At 44.2% G+C, this 19,408-nt stretch overlaps 3 protein-coding genes across 3 annotated transcripts in view; 1 reads left to right on the top strand and 2 right to left on the bottom strand.

Annotated features, from left to right (window-relative positions):
- Nucleotides 1-3,032, top strand: part of syne1a (spectrin repeat containing, nuclear envelope 1a) — a 109,754-nt gene extending 106,722 nt beyond the window's left edge. Inside the window, exon 147 of the mRNA XM_084560081.1 lies at nt 1,315-3,032. Coding sequence (XP_084416207.1) covers nt 1,315-1,600 — 286 coding nt within the window. The 3' untranslated portion in view covers nt 1,601-3,032. The remainder of the gene's footprint in view (nt 1-1,314) is intronic.
- A 2,502-nt stretch (nt 3,033-5,534) lies between these two features.
- Nucleotides 5,535-12,705, bottom strand: esr1 (estrogen receptor 1; the record flags this gene model as incomplete). Its single annotated transcript, XM_084559867.1, has 9 exons — nt 5,535-5,835; nt 6,263-6,446; nt 7,058-7,191; nt 8,169-8,307; nt 9,559-9,712; nt 9,802-10,007; nt 10,426-10,542; nt 11,264-11,484; nt 12,269-12,705. 9 exons carry the CDS (start codon nt 12,703-12,705, stop codon nt 5,535-5,537), a joined length of 1,893 nt encoding a protein of 630 aa, XP_084415993.1.
- Nucleotides 12,706-14,926: 2,221 nt separating this feature from the next.
- Nucleotides 14,927-18,443, bottom strand: armt1 (acidic residue methyltransferase 1). Its single transcript, XM_084560078.1, has 5 exons — nt 18,218-18,443; nt 17,730-17,835; nt 17,386-17,627; nt 17,097-17,262; nt 14,927-16,546 (listed from the first exon to the last, which is right to left on the bottom strand). The coding sequence occupies exons 1-5, from the start codon at nt 18,274-18,276 to the stop codon at nt 15,767-15,769; spliced, it is 1,353 nt and encodes a 450-aa protein (XP_084416204.1). The 5' UTR covers nt 18,277-18,443; the 3' UTR covers nt 14,927-15,766.
- Between the last annotated feature and the right edge of the window lie 965 nt (nt 18,444-19,408).

Raw genomic sequence — 19,408 nt, 5'->3', positions numbered from 1 at the left:
TTAAACGAGCGGGGAATCGCCTACATCAGGCCGCTCCCTTTCTCCTTTAAATGTTTTTTTGTTTTATTTTTCACTGCTTCTCTTTGCCCTGCTGCTTTTTTTTGTGAATGGCATCATGAAATATTTGCCCTGTCATTTATTTCTTTGCACCCGAGAGTGACGCTCTGTAGTACCTTCCTCACCCACTAGATGGCATTTTCTTTCTGAGCCGCAGTGGTCTGTCTCCTCGGCTGTCCGGTCTTTAGCTCTGTTTTCCTTTCCCTCGTTTCCTTCCTGTTTCATTCCCTTCATAGTTTTACAGCAGGATGTGATGCGTTAACTCCTGCAGGTTTTCCTTCTACGTTAACTCCCTCTTTCTCTTCTCGTTTCCTTTCCAGACTCTCTAAACTCACCCCTCCTCTGACTCATTTCTGATTTAACCTTTTTATGCCCGTCTTTAAACGCACACCCGGTGAAGACTCAGCCTAAAACTAGTCTTGCCATGAGGAAAAAATACTTTTTTCTTTGTGTTTGTCCATGATTTGAGACGATCATGCAACTTAATTGGGCTAAAGAATCCAGCAGAGCAGGAGATGCTGCATGCCACTTGAATAAATAAACACCTCACGGCTGCAGTGTTTGTCAGACGGAGGCTGCAGAGCGAGAGGCTGGAGGGGAGTCGCTGTGTCCGACCCTCCTTCAGCCTCCGTGAGGATGAGTCGCAGCGAGAACAAACTGTTCCTCCCCTTGAGTCTTGGCTCTGACAGTGGAAATCTCCAGAGAGATTTTTTTTTTGGCATTTCTCCTGCTTCTGTTTGGAATGATTCGTGGCATTGAACTCTCACATAGTCGGCTCCGAAACCAGAGCGTTTCCCCTCCTTGGCGAGCCGCAGTCCACTATCTACAGTGTGAATGCTTGTGGTTAGATTTTTTTTTTGTTAGTCGTACATGTGCAAGTGCCCGTTCTGTTTGTGTGTGTGTGTGTGTGTGTGTTTGTGCAGGTCTAAATGTGAATCTCTGACTCTCTTGAACTTTTTCCCTGTTGGATTTGGGTCCGTTCGCTTCCTGTTGAGTATTCGTTCCTTTGCCAGACGTGGGTAAAACAGTATTTGCAAAAAATTGTGTTTATTGTAACGCCCTTCGGTCTATAAAATGTCAAAAACAAACTCAGGGGATGCCCCATTAACAGAGGAGGTTATTCTCAGTGCATCAAACCACCTTCAAATAAAGCTGAATGTTGCCCAGGAGCTTTACAATACAGCAGTGTTTTGCAAATACTAGTGAACTCAGGTCTGCTCTCCGCCGTGTTTGACTTTTGTCTGGCTCTTCCTGCAGCCGGAGCAGATCACCAGGCGCCGCTGGCTGCGTTTCCTCCCGTTCTGACCTCCCGGACGGCGCCTCCGCCTCCGCTTCCTCCTCCTCCTCCTCCTCTAAGGAACAGTCCTTCCTGCTGCGGGTCTTCAGGGCTGCGCTCCCCGTCCACTTGCTGCTCTTGCTCCTCATCGGCCTGGCCTGCCTGGTGCCCATGACGGAGGAGGACTACAGCTGCCACCACGCCAACAACTTCGCCCGCTCCTTCCATCCCATGCTGCGCTACACTAACGGACCTCCGCCCATATGAGGAGCAGCTGAATTTTTTCCTTCCACCTGCTTCGCCAAGGACTCCACTGAATGTTTCCTCTTCACCCTGTGCCCTAATAGCAACAAGCTCTCCCCAGCGCTGTGCCGGGGAGAGCTACTTGCATTTATGAAGTGATTTAGAGGTGACATGAAGACGCCTCTCGCTAACATCGCTCCGCTGAAATCACCTCAACCCTTTAAAAAATACTCTCTCCAGACTAAACGGACCTTCAGCTGGAGACCCCTCGTCGCCAGTCCAAATAGTTGTTTTAATTTAAATGTGTATATTATTTTTAAGGTTTCTGTAGAAACCTGCGAAATCATTGAAAAACAAAGCACTATTTATATACTGTACGTCGGGAGCCAAAGTCAACCGTGCTTATTTTTATTTTATTATTTTATTATTATTTTTTTGTCCATGATATCCAGTGCTGCTACTATTTATTTAGTGTTCAATCAGTCGATAGATTGTTAGCATTGATTAAGCTAAAGCACCACCTTCAGCGTGGGATATTGTACCTGTAAATTTGTAGAGTAGACTTGCAGTTTGAGTAGCAATCATTCACAGTCTTAGGTGTGAAGAGTTTCATTCCAAAATGACACATTTGAAGATCTCCTCGGACAAAAACGACTGAAACGGGAGTGCTCTGTGAAGGAAGAGGTGTAGCTTTTTTATTTTTTATTTTTTTGCCTTGACACACTTCGAAAAAAAAAAGAAACTGGCTTGAATTTGGTGATGAAGTCTGATTTTACAGCTAAAAACCTGAACTTATAGCACTGACGCGAGCACTGTCGAAGGTACTGCACTGAAGCCCTCCAGCCAAGATGGCCGACACCCTTCTCCCCTCGAAAAAAAGCCAAGGCTCGTACTCCCGTTTTTTAATTTCAGTATTTAATCAACTTTGGGGGCAAATGAGACAAAACGAGATGAGTGCTCCTGTTTTTTTAAAAAAAAAAATCCACTGATTTGTATATTATTGTTTGAAATGCCTTTGAATACAGGCAGTTATTTTTTTATCTTTCTGTTTGAGCATGTACTTGAAAGGCCCCCCCCCAGCTTTTAAAAGAAAGCCAAACAATCACTGGTAGTGCGTTAGTAGATCGGCTGAGACATGAGACGTTGTGCTTTGTAATATCTGCGATAATTATTCTGCGTTGATGAGACATCAGAATCACGGCGCTGTTAACACACACAACAAAAAAAAAAGAATCTGTAAAAAAAAAAAAATAATAATTAAATATGAAAAATGGTTATTTATGTATGTACAGTTTGCTAATGCCGACTTCATGAAGAATACTCTCTTTGCAAATAATAAAACATGAAGTATTTACCTCGGCCTGTTCTCTCAGTTGGTTTGTGGACAACACAACAGTGAAACACAGTGATCGACGAGCTTTACTTTACCCAATTGATGCTTTTATTTATATACACAGTAAAGAAATGACAGGCGAGTCGGGTTTGGCTGGATTTACAAGCGGCCGAGTCCAATTTGTGAGTGGTACGAATCTGTTTCCATCGCTTCTATCCAGACAACAAACACTTCAGTAGGTCAACAGAGTGAAATGTCACTCTACCATTAACATTTTTATATATATATTGTACATAACAGACACTTTAAAGACAGCCTCTACTGTCTAATATAATTGCGTTTGCAAATCATGATAGATTTGGTCGATTGGTTCGTGGTTCAGTCCGCATCAACGGGGCGAACCACGGTAGATTTGTTTGGGTCGTGATTCATAAAAGGACTAGTTTAAATTATTGGAATATTAGTTGTTGATAGTCACTGAATGGTGAGAAAAACAGGGTTGTGCAGTGGCAGCGTGGAGGGGGAGTGACTCCAGGACGCTGGAAATCACTGTTAAGCCTTCTCAAGGTGTCGTGGGCCTAACTTAACGAAACATCGGTGAAAACCCCAATGACATGCTGCATACTGCTGGTGACTAGGCCAGGTATCTGATGTCTTCGTGTTGGCTGGTAGCGATATTTATAAGCCAGCAGCATTTACTTAGTTCATTTAGACTGTAGGTTAATCGTCATATCTCATGACTGTAGGGTTTGTTAGGGTTTCTCAGTTGGACAGGGCCTCTAAATGTGTTTTGCCTGGGATCTTGGCACAAGGGATTGTAACATCTAATCCTGTTGTATTAACGAATGCAGTCCATCCGTGTCAAATTACGTTTTATATATTTTTTTGCATCCACTCATGTAAAGATCAGATATGAAACATTTCACACGACCCTAAAAAGGATGAGAATGTTTTTTCAGTGTGTAAATTTGACTCTCGGCTTCTGGTTAAAATACGAGGCACCTTGACCCAGAACCAGAACACGTTTGGTCCGTTCCACATAGAGACGTCAACGAGAAGTGGAATCCGGGGTTACGTGCCATTTTTAGGCCGCTTTAAAATGTTAAATATTTGTCTAAAATCTATTCTTTGATTGGTTTCTAAGGAGTAGGTTTTCTGTCAGCCATATTTCGTTAGCGTGGGGAAAAAAAAGGTCTTATTTACCCAGAATTCATAGCAAATTAGTAAATGGCCATGCTTTTCTATAGCACTTTTCTACCTATTGGTAGTTAAAGTGCTTCACAGTCACAGACGCATCTACCCATTCGCTCACAGAAGCAACTGGGGGTTCAGTGTCTTGCTCAAGGACACTTCAGCATGTGGCACATTCCGGGGATCGAACCGCTAACCCTCTGGTTCGTGGACACCCTGCTCTACCTGCTGAGCCCCAGCCGCCCCAGTGAAGGTATAAACTACTGACTATTAATTAGATCCAAGTCTTAGTGTCTTTGTTAAACCGGGCCAAGGGTCTGACTGCACCGTCACAGCTAATGTATGAATTAATAACTGGTGAAGGGGGAGATTTAACTCAAATACTGTCCAGAGTAATTTAATCTTTGCTGTCACTTTGAGAATTTTGACTTTTCTTTGTCATTTGAGGTGGAATTTAATATACTGGTGTGACTGTAGAAGCTATTTGAATACATGACTTTGGGCGTTTTATGAATCAAGCAATCACACTGACTAGCGGTTAGTGTAGAGCTATGATTCTTCATGAAAACATTACATTATGATGCTTGCTTTGTTTTGTTTTTTAGACGTGAATCCAGCCAAACTCAACATGCAATCACTGAATTAACAAATTAACAGTAACAGGCTGCAGCTTCGATGGGTCGTCATCAAATCAACCTGAAATCTTTCTCTGCCAAACACCCACATGTGCGTTTATATTCAGGGAAACGGACTGATGACAAGTAAGCATAGAGAACACAAGAACATGTGGATAACACAAGGTTACCCAACGATAAAGCTCGTCTCCCGTCAGGATCTGATCATGAAATCTTTAGCTTTTTTAAAATTCAACACATCATTATATATTTTTTTTCTCCTCAAATATCTCAAGTTTTAAATTGTGAGTGCGTAAACACAATACCTGATGTTGGAATGAAAACACTAAATCATTTACCCTTTACTTTTTTTTTTTTTTTAACCTGGTTTATCGCGATTTATTTTTACCCTCTTTTAAATGCAAAAGTAAAAACAATGCCCTTTACCCCCTTAAATCCATAGACGAAGTGCACTTTGGTCGAGGCAAAGAAACAGAAAGAATTAGCTGCTCGTCATTTCAAAATCACCAACAGAGTGCCACGGGTAATAAACGACACCGAAAAAGCCGTTAGAGACGCACTCTGAATCACAGATATTATGAAAGGTGTAAGATCAGCTGCACTGAACCTCAGACCGATGTGAGTCGGAGCAGTTCAAAGGAAGTTTCTCCCTAAACAGCTTTAAAATCACAGAATTTATAAATAATTCTCTCATGAAATTAATCCAAACTCCAAAACCCTTTTCATTCTGTGGTGAACACAACATCAATGAAAAGGATTTTTGACCTTCGCGTGCTGCCCGTTCCTTCCGGGATCCGCCTCATAAGATGTGGGTGCAGTCAGATCTGGGGCCTCCGTACTGCAGGACGCCCGGACCTGAGGGGGGTCTGCTCGGGCTCTCGTGGCTGCCTCGAGGTCCCGAACCGGATCCGGCCGGGGAGGAGCAGCCGCCTCCCTCGGCGCCGCCGCCGGAGGGAGGGTCCTTGTCGACCTGGAACCCGAACTGGCCCGGTTTGTCCGGGCGGTGGAGGCGGTGGGCGTCCAGCATCTCCAGCAGCAGGTCGTACAGAGGCACTTTGTTCTTGCACTTCATGCTGTAGAGGTGCTCCATGCCTTTGTTGCTGAAGGGAAAGCAAAACGAAGCAGGAACTTTAGGAATCAGAGACTGTTTTGTAAAACTCTGAAGGCCGTTAGATTTTAAAATTATGCGTTCAAACCTTGATGAATTATCTACTGTTGTTGAGCAACAGATTAATGATTCATCTTTTAGCCTTCAGTTTCTTTTTTATGTGGTTTTTACGTGGTACTCACAATACTTTGTTATGTGCAAACCAGCCAAGTTACATCTGTGAGGTGATTGTTGATGCTGGCCACTAAATCTTTTATCTCTCAAAATAAATCCTTGTCTCGCGGCTCAAACGTCAAACAACCAGCAGACTGACGTAAGCGCCGACGTTTTAAACACCCGCTGAATTAAAAGAAATCGCAGCAGGGAAGACGATAAATAGAACGAAAAGCAAAAAGAGATGATTTCTAATCAGCTTTTACCTCATGTGCCTGATGTGGGAGAGCAGCAGGAGCAGCTGGGCCTGTCGCCTCGACTGCTGCTGAGCCGAGAACCCTGATTGGCCGATGTGATGTATGAGCGTGTCGGTGATGGTGTCCAGCATGCTCTGCACGGCCACGTTGTCGTGGAGGGGCTCCATCGTGCCGGTGCAGAAAGAAAAGGCACCTAAAAAAATATATATACAATCAGATCTGTTTTTTTATCTAACGCAACTTTCTTTGAATTAAGTTTAATCAACTTGCCGGCAACGATGTTCAACTTTAATTTGATGAAGACGTGACTCACGCATGAAAATATAAAAGCTTTCATTTCGGATGCCGCACTGTAATCACACGGTAATCAAAAGTTCATCCTGCTCCAGCAGCTGAACCAGTCGTGTCATCCCACAGTTATTTCCGTCTCCTCAGGTTTCTCATATAGAATATGTCAATCTCCAGGACAAACAAGAGTCCTGTGTGCTCCCTCACGTTGTCATGGGAACGGTTATCGGGGCGTATTGACGGTACAGGACTCTCCAGAACACGCTGCTTTGCTTAATGCGTTCTGAGCAGCACTCAGCGCTGCGCGTCTGTGGGAGCGCAGTTCGACACTGTTCAATATTTACTCCCTGAAACGGAGGTGGAAACCTGTGGCGCGGTGTGCACGCTGACAAGACTCTGCGATATTAAAAACATCTAAACTGCATTCAGTGTCGTGTTATGTTCAGTGAGCGTCCCTGATGTAAAGAATATCAGCCTCTCCTAAACGTTTCCTGAGAAAGTGAGACGGTGCCTTACCAGAGTTGAGCAAGATGATGGCTTTGAGACACACGAACTCCTCGGGTTTGAGCTTGAGCATGCGGAAACGAGAAGCGGTGGCCAGCAGCATGTCAAAGATCTCAGCCATGCCCTCAACGCAGTCGCCTTCATTCCTGGAGAGCAGAAATGAAATAAAACACACAGCCTTTCAGTATAAAGAGACTGAACTTTTCCTTCTTTTTAAACCAAAGTTATACGCCACAAGACGAGTGGATCTGATTTGGTTCGGTCTTCAGTGCGCCATCAGGGGAGAAGCAATCTGACTTCATCTGTAGTGGTGAAACTATCCAAAGAGTGGCAGACAAACAACTAATGGACTGAATCACTGCATCGCTCCATTTGTCAGCAACAGTTGAAAAATGATGGAAAGATGGATAATGTCCAGTGCAAGATAAACTTGGACAGCAAAGAGCCAAGGGAATTTGTCAACGCCGAGCATTTTAGTCATCATGTCCAATTGGTGAGGACACTCACGCGGGGACCAGGTGCTAGAGATAATACTCCGTAATACACTTTTGAATCAAATAGGACCATCAGACAACATCAGAGGGTAAAAGCTCTGTCTGCCTGCATGACTCCCTCTCATCCCTCTCGCCGTCCCCACCTCTCTCCTTCTCTCTCTGAGGCAGATACTGTGGTTTGGCCAGCTTGTTTACTCTGAGCATAGAGGGAACAGGCTGTGCCTGCAAAGCAGAAAACACCCCTGTCTCCCTGCAACTCTATTTCCCCGTCCTCTCTGTTCACCTCCTTCACCGTCATCTCTCCCTCCGTCGTTCTTCGTTTTCCATCATTCCTTGCATTGAGGTTTTGATTAAATCTCGGTCATAGTTGCCAGTTCAGCACTGTAATGATGAGGGGGGTATTTAGGGTTAGAGAGAGGCTGCTCTCCTCTCCGTGGGGAACACGTAATTAGTCTTTCACTCTGTGACGGATGTATTGGGATGGCACAATGGGTGGCAAGGTGTGAAATGGAAAATCTACAATGCTGATGTAAGTTGAGATCTGTCTGAGAAAGCAAGAGAAGCTGGAGGGGCGGGAGGAGGAAGAAGAGGCAGAAAGATGAAAAAACTGAGTAGCACTCGAGCGCTACCTGTCCAGTATGAGGTCCTGTGCGAAGATGAGCTTTCCAGGACAGTGGGTGGACCTCCATATGAGCCCGATCATCAGCACCTCCAGCCACGAGCTCTCCAGCAGCTGCACCTGATCATGGAGGGAGAGCTGCAGGAAACCTGGAACAGCACGCACACACAGAGCGATGAGAATTAAAGTGAACATTTAAAACGTTTGGCAGAAACACCTCCCAATATTTCTCTCTAAAGAATCCAGACCCAGAAAAAAAAAACTGTTGTTGAGACTAGTCTGTCATTTATTCTTATATATAAAACTTTACATGTGGTCTTCACGTTTCCTGTTCATTTCCATCATATGCTCTTGTATTCTGGCAGCAGCTTAAATGAAACCATCTGCCATCTCTCTGGCTGTTGTGAGGAGCCTTATCGCTGGCACTCAGCTGTCTCGGTTCATATGTAATTACTGCCAATTCATCCCATTGTCACCCCTCTGCGCCCTGCGTTTGGGACCCGTGGCAATTAAAACTGTGTGTGCCTTTGGGGGCTTTTAGTGACGTGAATCAGGGTTTACTCAGAACCTGTCAGGTGAGAGAGAAAGGGGGGAGAGAGAGCACATGCAAAAGGGTGATGCGTCTTCTGCTGCGTTTAAGCTCTACGGGGTGCCAGAAGATTGACCAAACAATCCTCTCAAAGGTGATGACTGTAATTACCATCACTGTAATGGCTCTGCTTGTGTGTGTGTGTGCGCTTTTACTATAAAGGTCTCTCACCTACGAGCTGCTGCCTAAGAAGCCAGAGACAACGACATAGAGCCACAACCTTCCAGTAAAGGAGGCACACGACAGACGTCTTGATGCTCCAGCAGACCTGACCACGCCTGATTACTTGGTGGGGAAGTATTTTTGACTAGCAATGCAAAGCTAAAGACGTAAGCTTGAAGTTAAAAACTATCAATCTTTAAAATAAATAACGGCTGATCATTTGTTTTCCGCTACGTACCTGTAGTTTTAGGGATCCCTCCGTGTACAAACATGGCACAGAGAGGATTACCGGTTTATTCTGGACGACAATATACAGAGCGAAGCAGCACTGTAATAATTTCCAGCCACATACAGGCAGCATATATTTGATTTTAACGGCCCGTGAACATCACCAGACCCCTGGCATCTCTAGAGATTCTTAACAGTACCCTTTAGTAATAGAGTTTTTTGCTCCAAATCTCAGGCAAAGCTGCATCTGTTAAACTAATTGTCAATCTATCAGCGGCCTGCAGATTCTCTTTATTATGGCAGTTTAGTCCTGCGGCGCGTTGAGACGAATAAACCAATTTCACTGCAGTTTGGCAGTGAAATTACATAAGGTTGGGTCTGCAGAAAAATGCACTGAACTATCGGTGGAGCTTCTCCAAACCTGGAAGCTTCTTGGCCCAGGCGATCATGTGCACCAGCTCCTTGTCGGCCATGCTGGTGAGCAGGGTCATCATGGTGACCTCCGTGTAGGGTCGGCTCAGCTTTTGCCGGGAGCAAAGCATTGGAGGCTCAGCACCCTGGAGCAGGAGGAGCACCTGAAGACACAGAAGATAAATACAGAAATATAAAATCTAACACAACTAACATGAAAGCTGCTGAACGTCATTTCCACATAAACCATCACCTGGTCTGGAGGCAAGTTAGTCACAGAAGATCTCCCTCCTCCTCCTCCTCCTCCACCACCACCGGCGCTGCTACAGCTGCTGCTGCGTTTCCTCCCGTCCTGAGGGGGCGCCGCCGTTTTGTGCTCGGGATCTTTGGCAACCTTGTCTCTGTCGCCGGCCCGTCGCTTGTCGCGCCGCAAAACGCGACCCCGGTCTTTGCGCACACCTTGAGGACACAGCAGGGGGCTTAATGCAGATACATAAAAAAAAAAAAAAAAGGACTCACATATTTAAATAATTAAATTTTTCCTGCATGCACAACTTCACATCCTGTTCTCAACCGCCGAGCACCAAAGTGCGGATCACACTCAGTAATTCAAGAGGAATGCAAACAAAAAATGTGGGTGTGCACTAATCAGTAGTTGTACTCCTTAAGAGGAAATCTTTTCAAGGTCAAGTTAAAGTTATTCTCGAGCTTATCTGCATCCACCAGCACTCTCGTATTTGTGCCAGTGTTCTCTCAGTTCAATGTGTTCAATAAAAGCAACAGCAGGAAAAACTACTGAATAACCCCCAAATTAATAAAAGCAATTTAAAAACACAGGCTATTCTCGGCCTTTTTCCCTGCTGGCATTTCTGCTCACCTCCTTTCATCATGCCCACTTCATAACACTTCCTAAGACGGCAAGCCTGGCAGCTCTTTCTCCGATTCCTGTCAATAGTGCACTGATTGGTCGCCGGGCACATGTAGTCATTGTGACCTGAAACGGAAGAAAAAAAATCTATTACTTTCCCCCCACTCCAGCGTTCAGTTCAGATTTAGGTTATTCAGTAGCCGAGGGAACACTCTATTCCCATCCTAAATGAATTTGAGATGGAGAAAATTAAAACAAGGCATCTTGGCTTCGCCATCGCCATGGAGACTATTGGTTTCTTCATGACCGGCCTTTTCATTGTGAGACGTTGCATCGATACGCCACAGCATCATGTCACAGACATGACTAAGCCACGGAGCAGATGAGGTTTTGGTGAGCGCACAGGGACAGCAGTGCATGGCTGGAAAAATGGGTGATAGCTCATAATGAAAAAAAATTAATTATGTGTGGAAATATATATATTTTGGATGCTTTGTTTAAGACCTGAAGGTTTAACAGTGTTCCTACTATGTCTCCTTTAATCTGACAGTGATTACATCCTAGTTTTATTGTTTATTTCTATTTTTAAATATAATTAATTTTCTTTCTTTGAGAAGTTCTTTAGATTCACACACATTTTTATGTCTTCCAGTCCATTATAGTACTATTCTGTGTTATTTCCTGTTTATTTTCCATGCAGGACACAATAAACCACGTGATTAGGTTAATATTTTACTATTTCTACGTTTAATTGACTCCAATCAAACCACAGAGCATGGCCAAACAAGACACAATCCCGAGCACACAGCTGAAGTTTTGAGAGCAACACCTAAAGGCAGCAGCCTACCCTGGATGCTCCTCTTGAAGAAGGCCTTGCAGCCCTCACAGGACCACACCCCGTAGTGGTACCCGGAGGCATAGTCGCTGCAGACGGCACAGAAACGAGTCTCCTTGGTCATCTCGAAGCCCCCGGCCCCGGCTCCGGCTCCCAACTCCCCCGAACCGTACGCCTCGTCGCGGGTGCCACACTGCTGCTCCTCTCTGGAGAGCGGCTGGTGGCTGGATCTGCTACAGTTTATGGATTTTAATGAGATCATTTTGTGTTTTTATAAAGATAACAGCAGATTCTGACGCCAATAAAGCAAAATAACCTATAGTATTTTCTTAGCACATATCTGGATGATCATGTTAAATCCAGCTTAGTCGATTACAAATTAAATCAAACCCTAGCGTACGGAGCAGAGTACTATTTTCCACCTGAGTCAGGAAACGATCTGGACATGTACTGCTCTTGTTCTTACGTATTGTTCCTTTCTCAAGGTCCTTGACAAAGTCCTTAATCTCTGGAATTAGAAACCGGGACAAAGCTTGATCCTTTCTATAGAGATAATGCTAATGTTTTGTATAAAGCCAAAGATTAAAAAACAATGCGGTTATATAATTTCGTTTTGTTTATAATGGCAGTTTGAAGACTCAACTGAACGCCACTGCCGTAAGTTATGAGTTCTAATTATTATGTTCTGCCTCCTTCCACTTATAATAGAACAACATGGCTGTGGGGGTAAATAAATTAAAGAAATATATAAATCATTGATTTAGGACAGGCAAGCTTATATACCAACATTTTGATGACCTGAAGGATGCATCCTGAAAAAACTAACTGGACAGTTTGAGCTTTGATTGCAATACACACACACAACTTTCATTACTAAATGCATCGGTAAGGGCTAAAAAAAATAACCGTAACCTCATTTCCTGAGTCATAAATTCAAAGTAGTGAGTCATACCAGTTGTCAGTTTAACACCCAGCAGCCATTTTTCCTTCAGATACAGAAAAACTGTGTTCCCTCACCTGTAGACGGGTGTTGAGGTGGTTTCCAGATAGTGGTGGCTGGGCGGGTGCATAAAAGGGCTGAGCCGAGGGCTGGAGGGCACAAACACAAGAGGACTGGTCGGCCCACTGCCCAGGGACTGAAGGCTGCCATCAGAGGGTGGTCCGTGAGCGTCCAGAGGAGCGGAATAGTAGCCAGCGGTGGAGTGGCTGTAAAGAGGAGTCGGGGCAGGGCTGGGGGCGGCATAGTCGTACGTCCCTTCCAGGAAGTCCACAGTGGCTGCCCCTGCAGACCCCCGGCTCTCTTCGGGGTACATGTCACCGAGGGGGGCGCGCGGCGAAGGCGAGGGACGCGAAGGGGAGAGGGTCTCCAGCTCTGAGGAGGCTGGGCTGTTCCTGGGTTTGAGGACCGGTCCACACGGCTGCCTGCTCTGCGCTGGGCTCTGCCTGAGCAACATCACAGCAAAACAGCAGTGATAAGCAACATGATTTAGACTTGCTCTCCCATTTGCTGGGAGGGGGAGTGGAGAGGAGTGCTGCGCTCCCTCTCTCTTTACTCCTTCCTCGCTCCCTCCGAGTCTCTTCTTTCCAATAAAGCCTGTCAGACAACTTGGAGGGACTGCTATACTTCAGATCCTTTTGCCTTGAGCTTCTGCACGCTATGCTCCAAAATAACAAGGAGAAAAAAAAAGGAGCCCTCCCCTACTTTTTCACTGAGCATTTCCCTCTTTTCCTCTAATACATCTTTAATAATATGTGGGAGGGAGGAAAGGCCAGTGGGGAAACAAAAAAGACAGAAATAGGGATTCCCAAAACAACTTCTGTTTCTCCGTTAAGTCCATTTCACCTTTGTCTTACACTCAAAAGCTTTTAAGCAAATTGTAAACTACCTGTAAGGCTGACACGCAGCATGCAGCAAATATGATGAGCAACCTGTGCCAGATCACTGAATGCACCTGAGACTCTGCATTAAATCAAATCACTGTGGAAATGAGATACAACACGGTAATGATTTCAAACAACAAGGGGCACCGAAAGAAAACCAAAATCCACCATGACATACTACTCACCTCTTATACATGAATCATCCCCTTAATCTGCTGGGCGACACACACAGTTTGATCCCTCGCTCTCCCTGCCGCTCACCTCACAGGCATCGAGCCGGGCTCATTGGGCACAATGGGAACGGCGGAGAGGTTTTAAAAAGAAGGATAAACAAATTAAAGATGCAGCCAAATCGATCGCCGTGGTGGTGCGTTTAAGTGCCAGGTCACCATAACACAGCAAACAAAGCGGGAGGTCAAATCTCATTCTGACAGCCAGCAATTGTGCAATCAATTCATATATTTCCAAGGCTGCAGGAACTAAATTCTCTTTTCTGGAAAGAAAAAAGAAAAGAAAAAACTAATTAAATTTAAATAAACAATTACACTTTATAAGTGGAGTGTCATTAAAAGAAGGATGACAGATTTTATAGAGCAGTTAATCATTACTTCACCAGGTCAAGTCACAAGTTAAACAGAACACTGTATACATATTAAAGCAAAGAAACAAGAGTACTTATGCAGATAAAACGTTGAGGGAATCAATGTTTTTGAGGTTAACAGTTAGTTTAAGGTTCCAGGATCGTAATCGTCAGGGAACCTTTTCCGTCCTCGGATGTTTTGGGAACAGGCTTCAAGGTGAAATAAGAGAAGAAAAAAAAATAAAATAACAACCTTGTGAGTTGACACACCTCTAAGAAACTAATAAACTAAATTTAAGGGTTACTCTCAAACATATCCGCAGCAGCTGTGAAAAGAAACTCCTCTAATGTGGATAAAAACAAATAATAATTGCACGGCTGTCATTTTCAGGTTACAAATTTCATAGGAAGAGGGTAGGAAGAGAAATAAAACAAGTAATTTCGATCGAAGCTGCTCAAGTGCGACACGCATCGTCATTTACGTGAGAATCTCAAAATCAACATCACGTGCCACTATCTGGCACAGAGCCTTCAATTTCCCTTTCTCTGTGCAACATCTTCCTTGAGCAAACAGCCCAATTTTCAGGACATGTCAGGTCAAGTGGAAAACAAGTAGCCCTGATGATATACTTTTTTTTTTTTTTTTGCATTTCCCTTGGAATAAAAAGAAGACGCGGTTACATTAGGAAACAGGAAAATGAAGGGTGAGAAACGAAACAACTAAATCACCTAAAAGGCTCATGATAAGATGCTCCTGACGGTAATTGACTTCATTTTGAGAACAGAGCGCAGTCACAATGCGTGTCAATTCTTACCAACACTTCCCAGTTTTGGGCGGCACAGCAAGAATCTGGTCCGACTGGGGCCTTTCTGCGTGGTGTTTGCATGTTCTCCCTGTGTCTGCGTGGGTTCTCTCCAGGTACTCCAGCTTCCTCCCACTGTCCAAAGACATGCTCGTTAGGTTAACTGGTGGTTCTAAATGGGCCGTAGGTGTGTATGCGAGTGTGAATGGTTGTCTGTCTCTCTGTGTTAGCCCTGAGATAGACTGGAGACCTGTCCAGGGTGTACCCCACCTCTCGCCCGATGACAGCTGGAATAGGCTCCAGCCCCCCCCTGAACCCGCGACCCTTCACACGAACAAGCGGTTACAGAAGATGAATGAACAAACTTTCCATTTTTCTTAGTTGTAAAGTACGACAGCACAAAATCCTTGCAGTTATTTATTGAATTACATCAATTAATTATTAATTAATTAATAATGAAAGCATCGGTTCTGCAGCGGCAGTGAGAGGAACCCAGCAATGGAAGCGACAGCAATGACTTGCAAGACAAAACAGTGTTCACAAAGACATCAGCGTTTACCTATGAAGATGCAGTGGTTGTCATTTTAAACACAACAAGCACGTCGTCGCCGTTGTTGTTGTTATTACACAGCCCCCGGTAACCGTCTATCAATCCGAGTCATAAAATGATCCGCCTAGGTGAATTTAAACGGCTGTCGGCTTGTTTTTCCATGCACACATACAAACGGCGAGTGAAACATTTAAACAGCCCGAGCTGAACTAAAAAGATAAAAAAGAACCATAAATTACCTTTATCATCACTGTCCTAGACTAGAGGCTGAAGTGCTGTTGCGTGAGGATGGGGATTTATAAAGCCTAGTTCTTAACACATTTTTTATTTCAGTAATTGTTAAGCATCTACGTCAACCAGTAAACATTAGGACTTAATTCAGGATGCGCGACGTGTTAAACGACTCTTGATATGTTAGCTCTGAGGATGAAGTCTTGAGGTCGGTTGATTGGTTCAAATCAACTTTCAATCTGAATGTGCTAATGTTTTAAATATGAGATGATATAAACGTATTGTGAAAATAATTATTAAACATGACTCTGCATTTCAGTATCAAAATTGACAAAGTGGTAATAGCCAGTGAGGAACAAAGACATCACAGCCTTTTGTAATCGAATTGTCTTATGGCTTGAAGGTAACTCCTGTTTCTGGTACTTCTTTTAAGTGCACGTCTTTCCAGGGACATCCTGAGGTCCATCTTACTATTCTGTCTTTGGGTTGTGGAACTGAATCACGGCGTACTTGCCGTTGGTCATCCAGCTTGGATCTTGGGAGGTGAGCTTCTCCCCTTGGCCCGGCCGCAGACCGACCTGAACGTTGGCCTTGAGAGTTCTCAGACTACACAGTGGTGCAGGCCCAAACCCTCGCAGTGCAGTATTAAAGCCCACAGTGTGGTCCCAGTCCCTGTCCCCGGTCAGCTTTCTGTAGTTGAGGTCACCTTTAAACAACACCAGGTCTGCCCTCTGCAGGGTGGCATACAGCTCAGGAGCATCAGCAGCCATGTCGCAGAACTCATGGGGCTGCGTCCAGAAAGGATGGTCATGATAGCACCACACGCCCTCTTTCACATAGCTCTGCCAGTGGACACCGCTCTCAGACATCCACTTGTGGTTGGCCGCCATGGTCTGCCGGATGGTCCACTGGAAGTCGCTGGCGGTGACGTCGGAGACAAACCACGGGATGGACTTGCCGTGAAAATGGATCTGACGTACAAGGCCGGAGGAAACCAGGAAATCTGCTAAGACCAAGTCGGTGACCAACTCAAAGCCAGCATTGTCGAGCACAATGTCCACTCTGTCTGCGGCGGATTTGCCCGACTGTCCAGGCCTCTGGGCAGACATAAGTGTTGACCATACCATGTTGGAGTCGTCCACCAAGATGAAGGGTTGTAGGCTGTTGAGAGACTCTATTGGACTGTTCTTCTGGGAGTTCTCTTGGCCAGCAGAAATGGACAGATCACACTTATTCCCCCACAGAGAAACCTAAACAGAATCACACAATCAATGAGTTGATAGGGTAAAAATATGTGCCATGTATTTTATCAGTCATATTTGTGACTGATGCAAGACATTTGTCTTTCTACGAAAACCTGAGCCTACTGGTATGAATCCCAGTCGTAGAGAGACTCTTAAGTTTATATTTACAGCTTATATACTGTGTTTATATTAGTAAGTACTTTAACCTTTACTTAGTTCATTTAGATTGTAGGTTAAGCTAGCCAGCAGCATTTGGTTATCTTATATTTCACAAGGTTTGAGTTAGCGTCTGCTGCTGAGCAGGCTATACAAGCCAGCAGCATTTACTTAGTTTGTAGATTAGATTGTAGGTTAAGTTTCATATCACATGACTGTAGGTTTGTTAGGGTTTCTCAGCTGAACAGGGCCTCTAAATGTGTTTTGCCTGGGATTTTGGCACAAGGGATTGTAACATCTAATCCTGTGTGTTAATGAAAACTGGATAATAACAATTTACAACCCAGAACAGGACAAGAAAGAGAAAATGTCATGAGAGAAACTTTTTCTCTTGACTGACCTGAACCAGTTTGTAGAAATGCTCAAACAGCTGAGTCTTCGTGAGCTCCTCCACGGTCTTTTTGACGCCCTCCAGGTACGTACATAAGGCCATCACCGCCTGCTGAGACTCAAAATAGCCCTGAGTCTTTCCCTCATTAAAGACATCATAGTCACTGATCGGTGGACTGAAACGAAAGCATAAAATCTTGAGAGCCACAAAGACTACAAGTCAATTTAAGGAAATAATCTATTTGTGACGTTTTAAAGCAGCAACTGCTCTCGTAATAAAGACGTCAAACGGTTCTCACTTGAGCCAGAGGGCCTCCTGTATCCTACGGTACATGTAGCACTCCACATAGAGCCACGGAGACTTGAACCAGCTGACGGAGTCCTGGTCCCCTTGCAGCATCTGTTGCCTCTGCAGGTACTGGTTCCAGGCCTCGGTGTCTTGCAGGCCGTCTGTCAGCTCCAGCACTGGCTTATCGGTTTGCAGCTCATTCCTCAGCTTAGATAGAAGAGATATTGTTTGCTTCTCTGCGTTGATACCCTCCTGTGTGAAAAGAAAAAAGGAAACACAAATGGGCCTCATGACACCAGGTGTAGCAAAGGAAAACGCCTCAGATTAATGCAGGTGGTCAGTAACAGCACTCACCTCTCCGTATTCTTCAAAAAACTTGTTTTTGTTGCGATGTATTGTGTCTACGACTTTAGTCAGGATGGTCGGCAGTCTGTCCCTTATTGTCAAATAAGCAAATGACCTGCAGAGAAAAGATACAGCCATTACACTAGCACTGAACCTGTTGTAGGAGTAATGTATGCACTCACTGACAGGTAAGCTAACCAGCTAGTTAGCAACATATAAGGCTAGTACTTTGCAACTTTTTTAAAAAAAATAAATAAATGTGCTAATATAATGGTGCCGTCATATACTTGTCCTGGTTTTACAGAGTTAACGTCAAAACGCGTGCATGTACACACACACAGTCGTTACAAACCTACATTTCAGTTAGCAGTGAGCTAATGCTAATGCTAGTCCTTACTCGACAGCCACAACGTAATGTGGCCGGTTTTAATGCACCGGCCCGCTTCCCCGCATTATTTAACACCGTGACAAAGTCGTTACAGCAGCTGTCAACATACCCAACCACTTTGGCAGACAGTGAAGGGGCGACTCGGTTCACAGTTTGATCCGCCGCCATGATTTCAGCTGCGGGAGACGGTTCAAATTCAAACTTTATCAACACAATCAACCGGACAGGAACAAAGTCGTCTGGGGAGGCTTAACAACAACGTTTATGTTTCTATAAAAGCCCCACGGGAAAAAATGAAAGGCATAAATGTTCGCGTCCTATATTTTTAATTTAAAATAACCATTATATTTTACATTTTAATATATTTTATTTCCTACTTCCCTGTTTTATTTGTATTGAGGATGCTACAGTGCTGCCACCTAACGGCCAAAGTGTGAACTACAATGTCTGCAAGTTTAAAGTTGCTGCTGCATTTTAAAGATGCTTTGTATACTTTACCACTACCTTGTACCTCCTTTTGTCATCTAGTTTTAGTTTTAGTTGATCAGAATAATGCTTTGTTTTTTGTAAACCCTAGTGTATTGTCCCCACTTTACTGCATGTAGCAGAATCATTTGCAGGCAATGGCAACCAACAAAGAATGAGTTTCCTCTTTTGTGATGCTTTGCCAAGCCTTTTGCACAACCCTCTTCCGACGTTTGTTTGTACAACTCTGCCTGTAGTTTTTTTGTCTTCAACATATGCAATGGAGGCTCAGTCAAGCTGAGATCAGGTGACTGCCGTTCTGAAACTAAGATCAAATTAAAGTTGATTTTCCGCCGTCTTAAGAATCTTGTCACGGAGCTGCTGTGGCTTTTTAGACCGAGATTTCTTTATGGTCTTTTTATACTTGAAGTTTATGAGACAGTTGCATTTGTTCTTGTGTAGTCAGTTCTTTATGACAGACTTGGATAATGGCATGCCCACTTCAGTAAGAGTGTTTTTCACTTTTGGATGTTGTGAAAGATTTTTTTTTTGTTTGTTTTTGTTTTACCATGGAAAGAATCTTGTGATCATTCAACACTTGTTGTTTTCATAGCCATCAGTTTCAGGACTGATGTTGCAACATTCTGGACTTGAATTTCAGCTTCTGCATAAAAAAATCAAAGCCAGAGAAATGTTGTAAACACCAGACTCGTGATCTGGCATTTGGTGCCGGAAATGATGCTGTTAGGATTCGTTCTGAACAAATCATCATGTACATATGTTCTTGTTATTGGTCTTAACAACCACAGGCTGCCAGATCCATACTGAACAAAAA

This window comes from Chelon labrosus, assembly GCF_963514085.1.
Source record: "Chelon labrosus genome assembly, chromosome: 14".
NCBI classification, from domain to species: Eukaryota; Metazoa; Chordata; class Actinopteri; order Mugiliformes; family Mugilidae; genus Chelon; species Chelon labrosus.
This window is presented reverse-complemented; position numbering and strand designations above follow the sequence as displayed.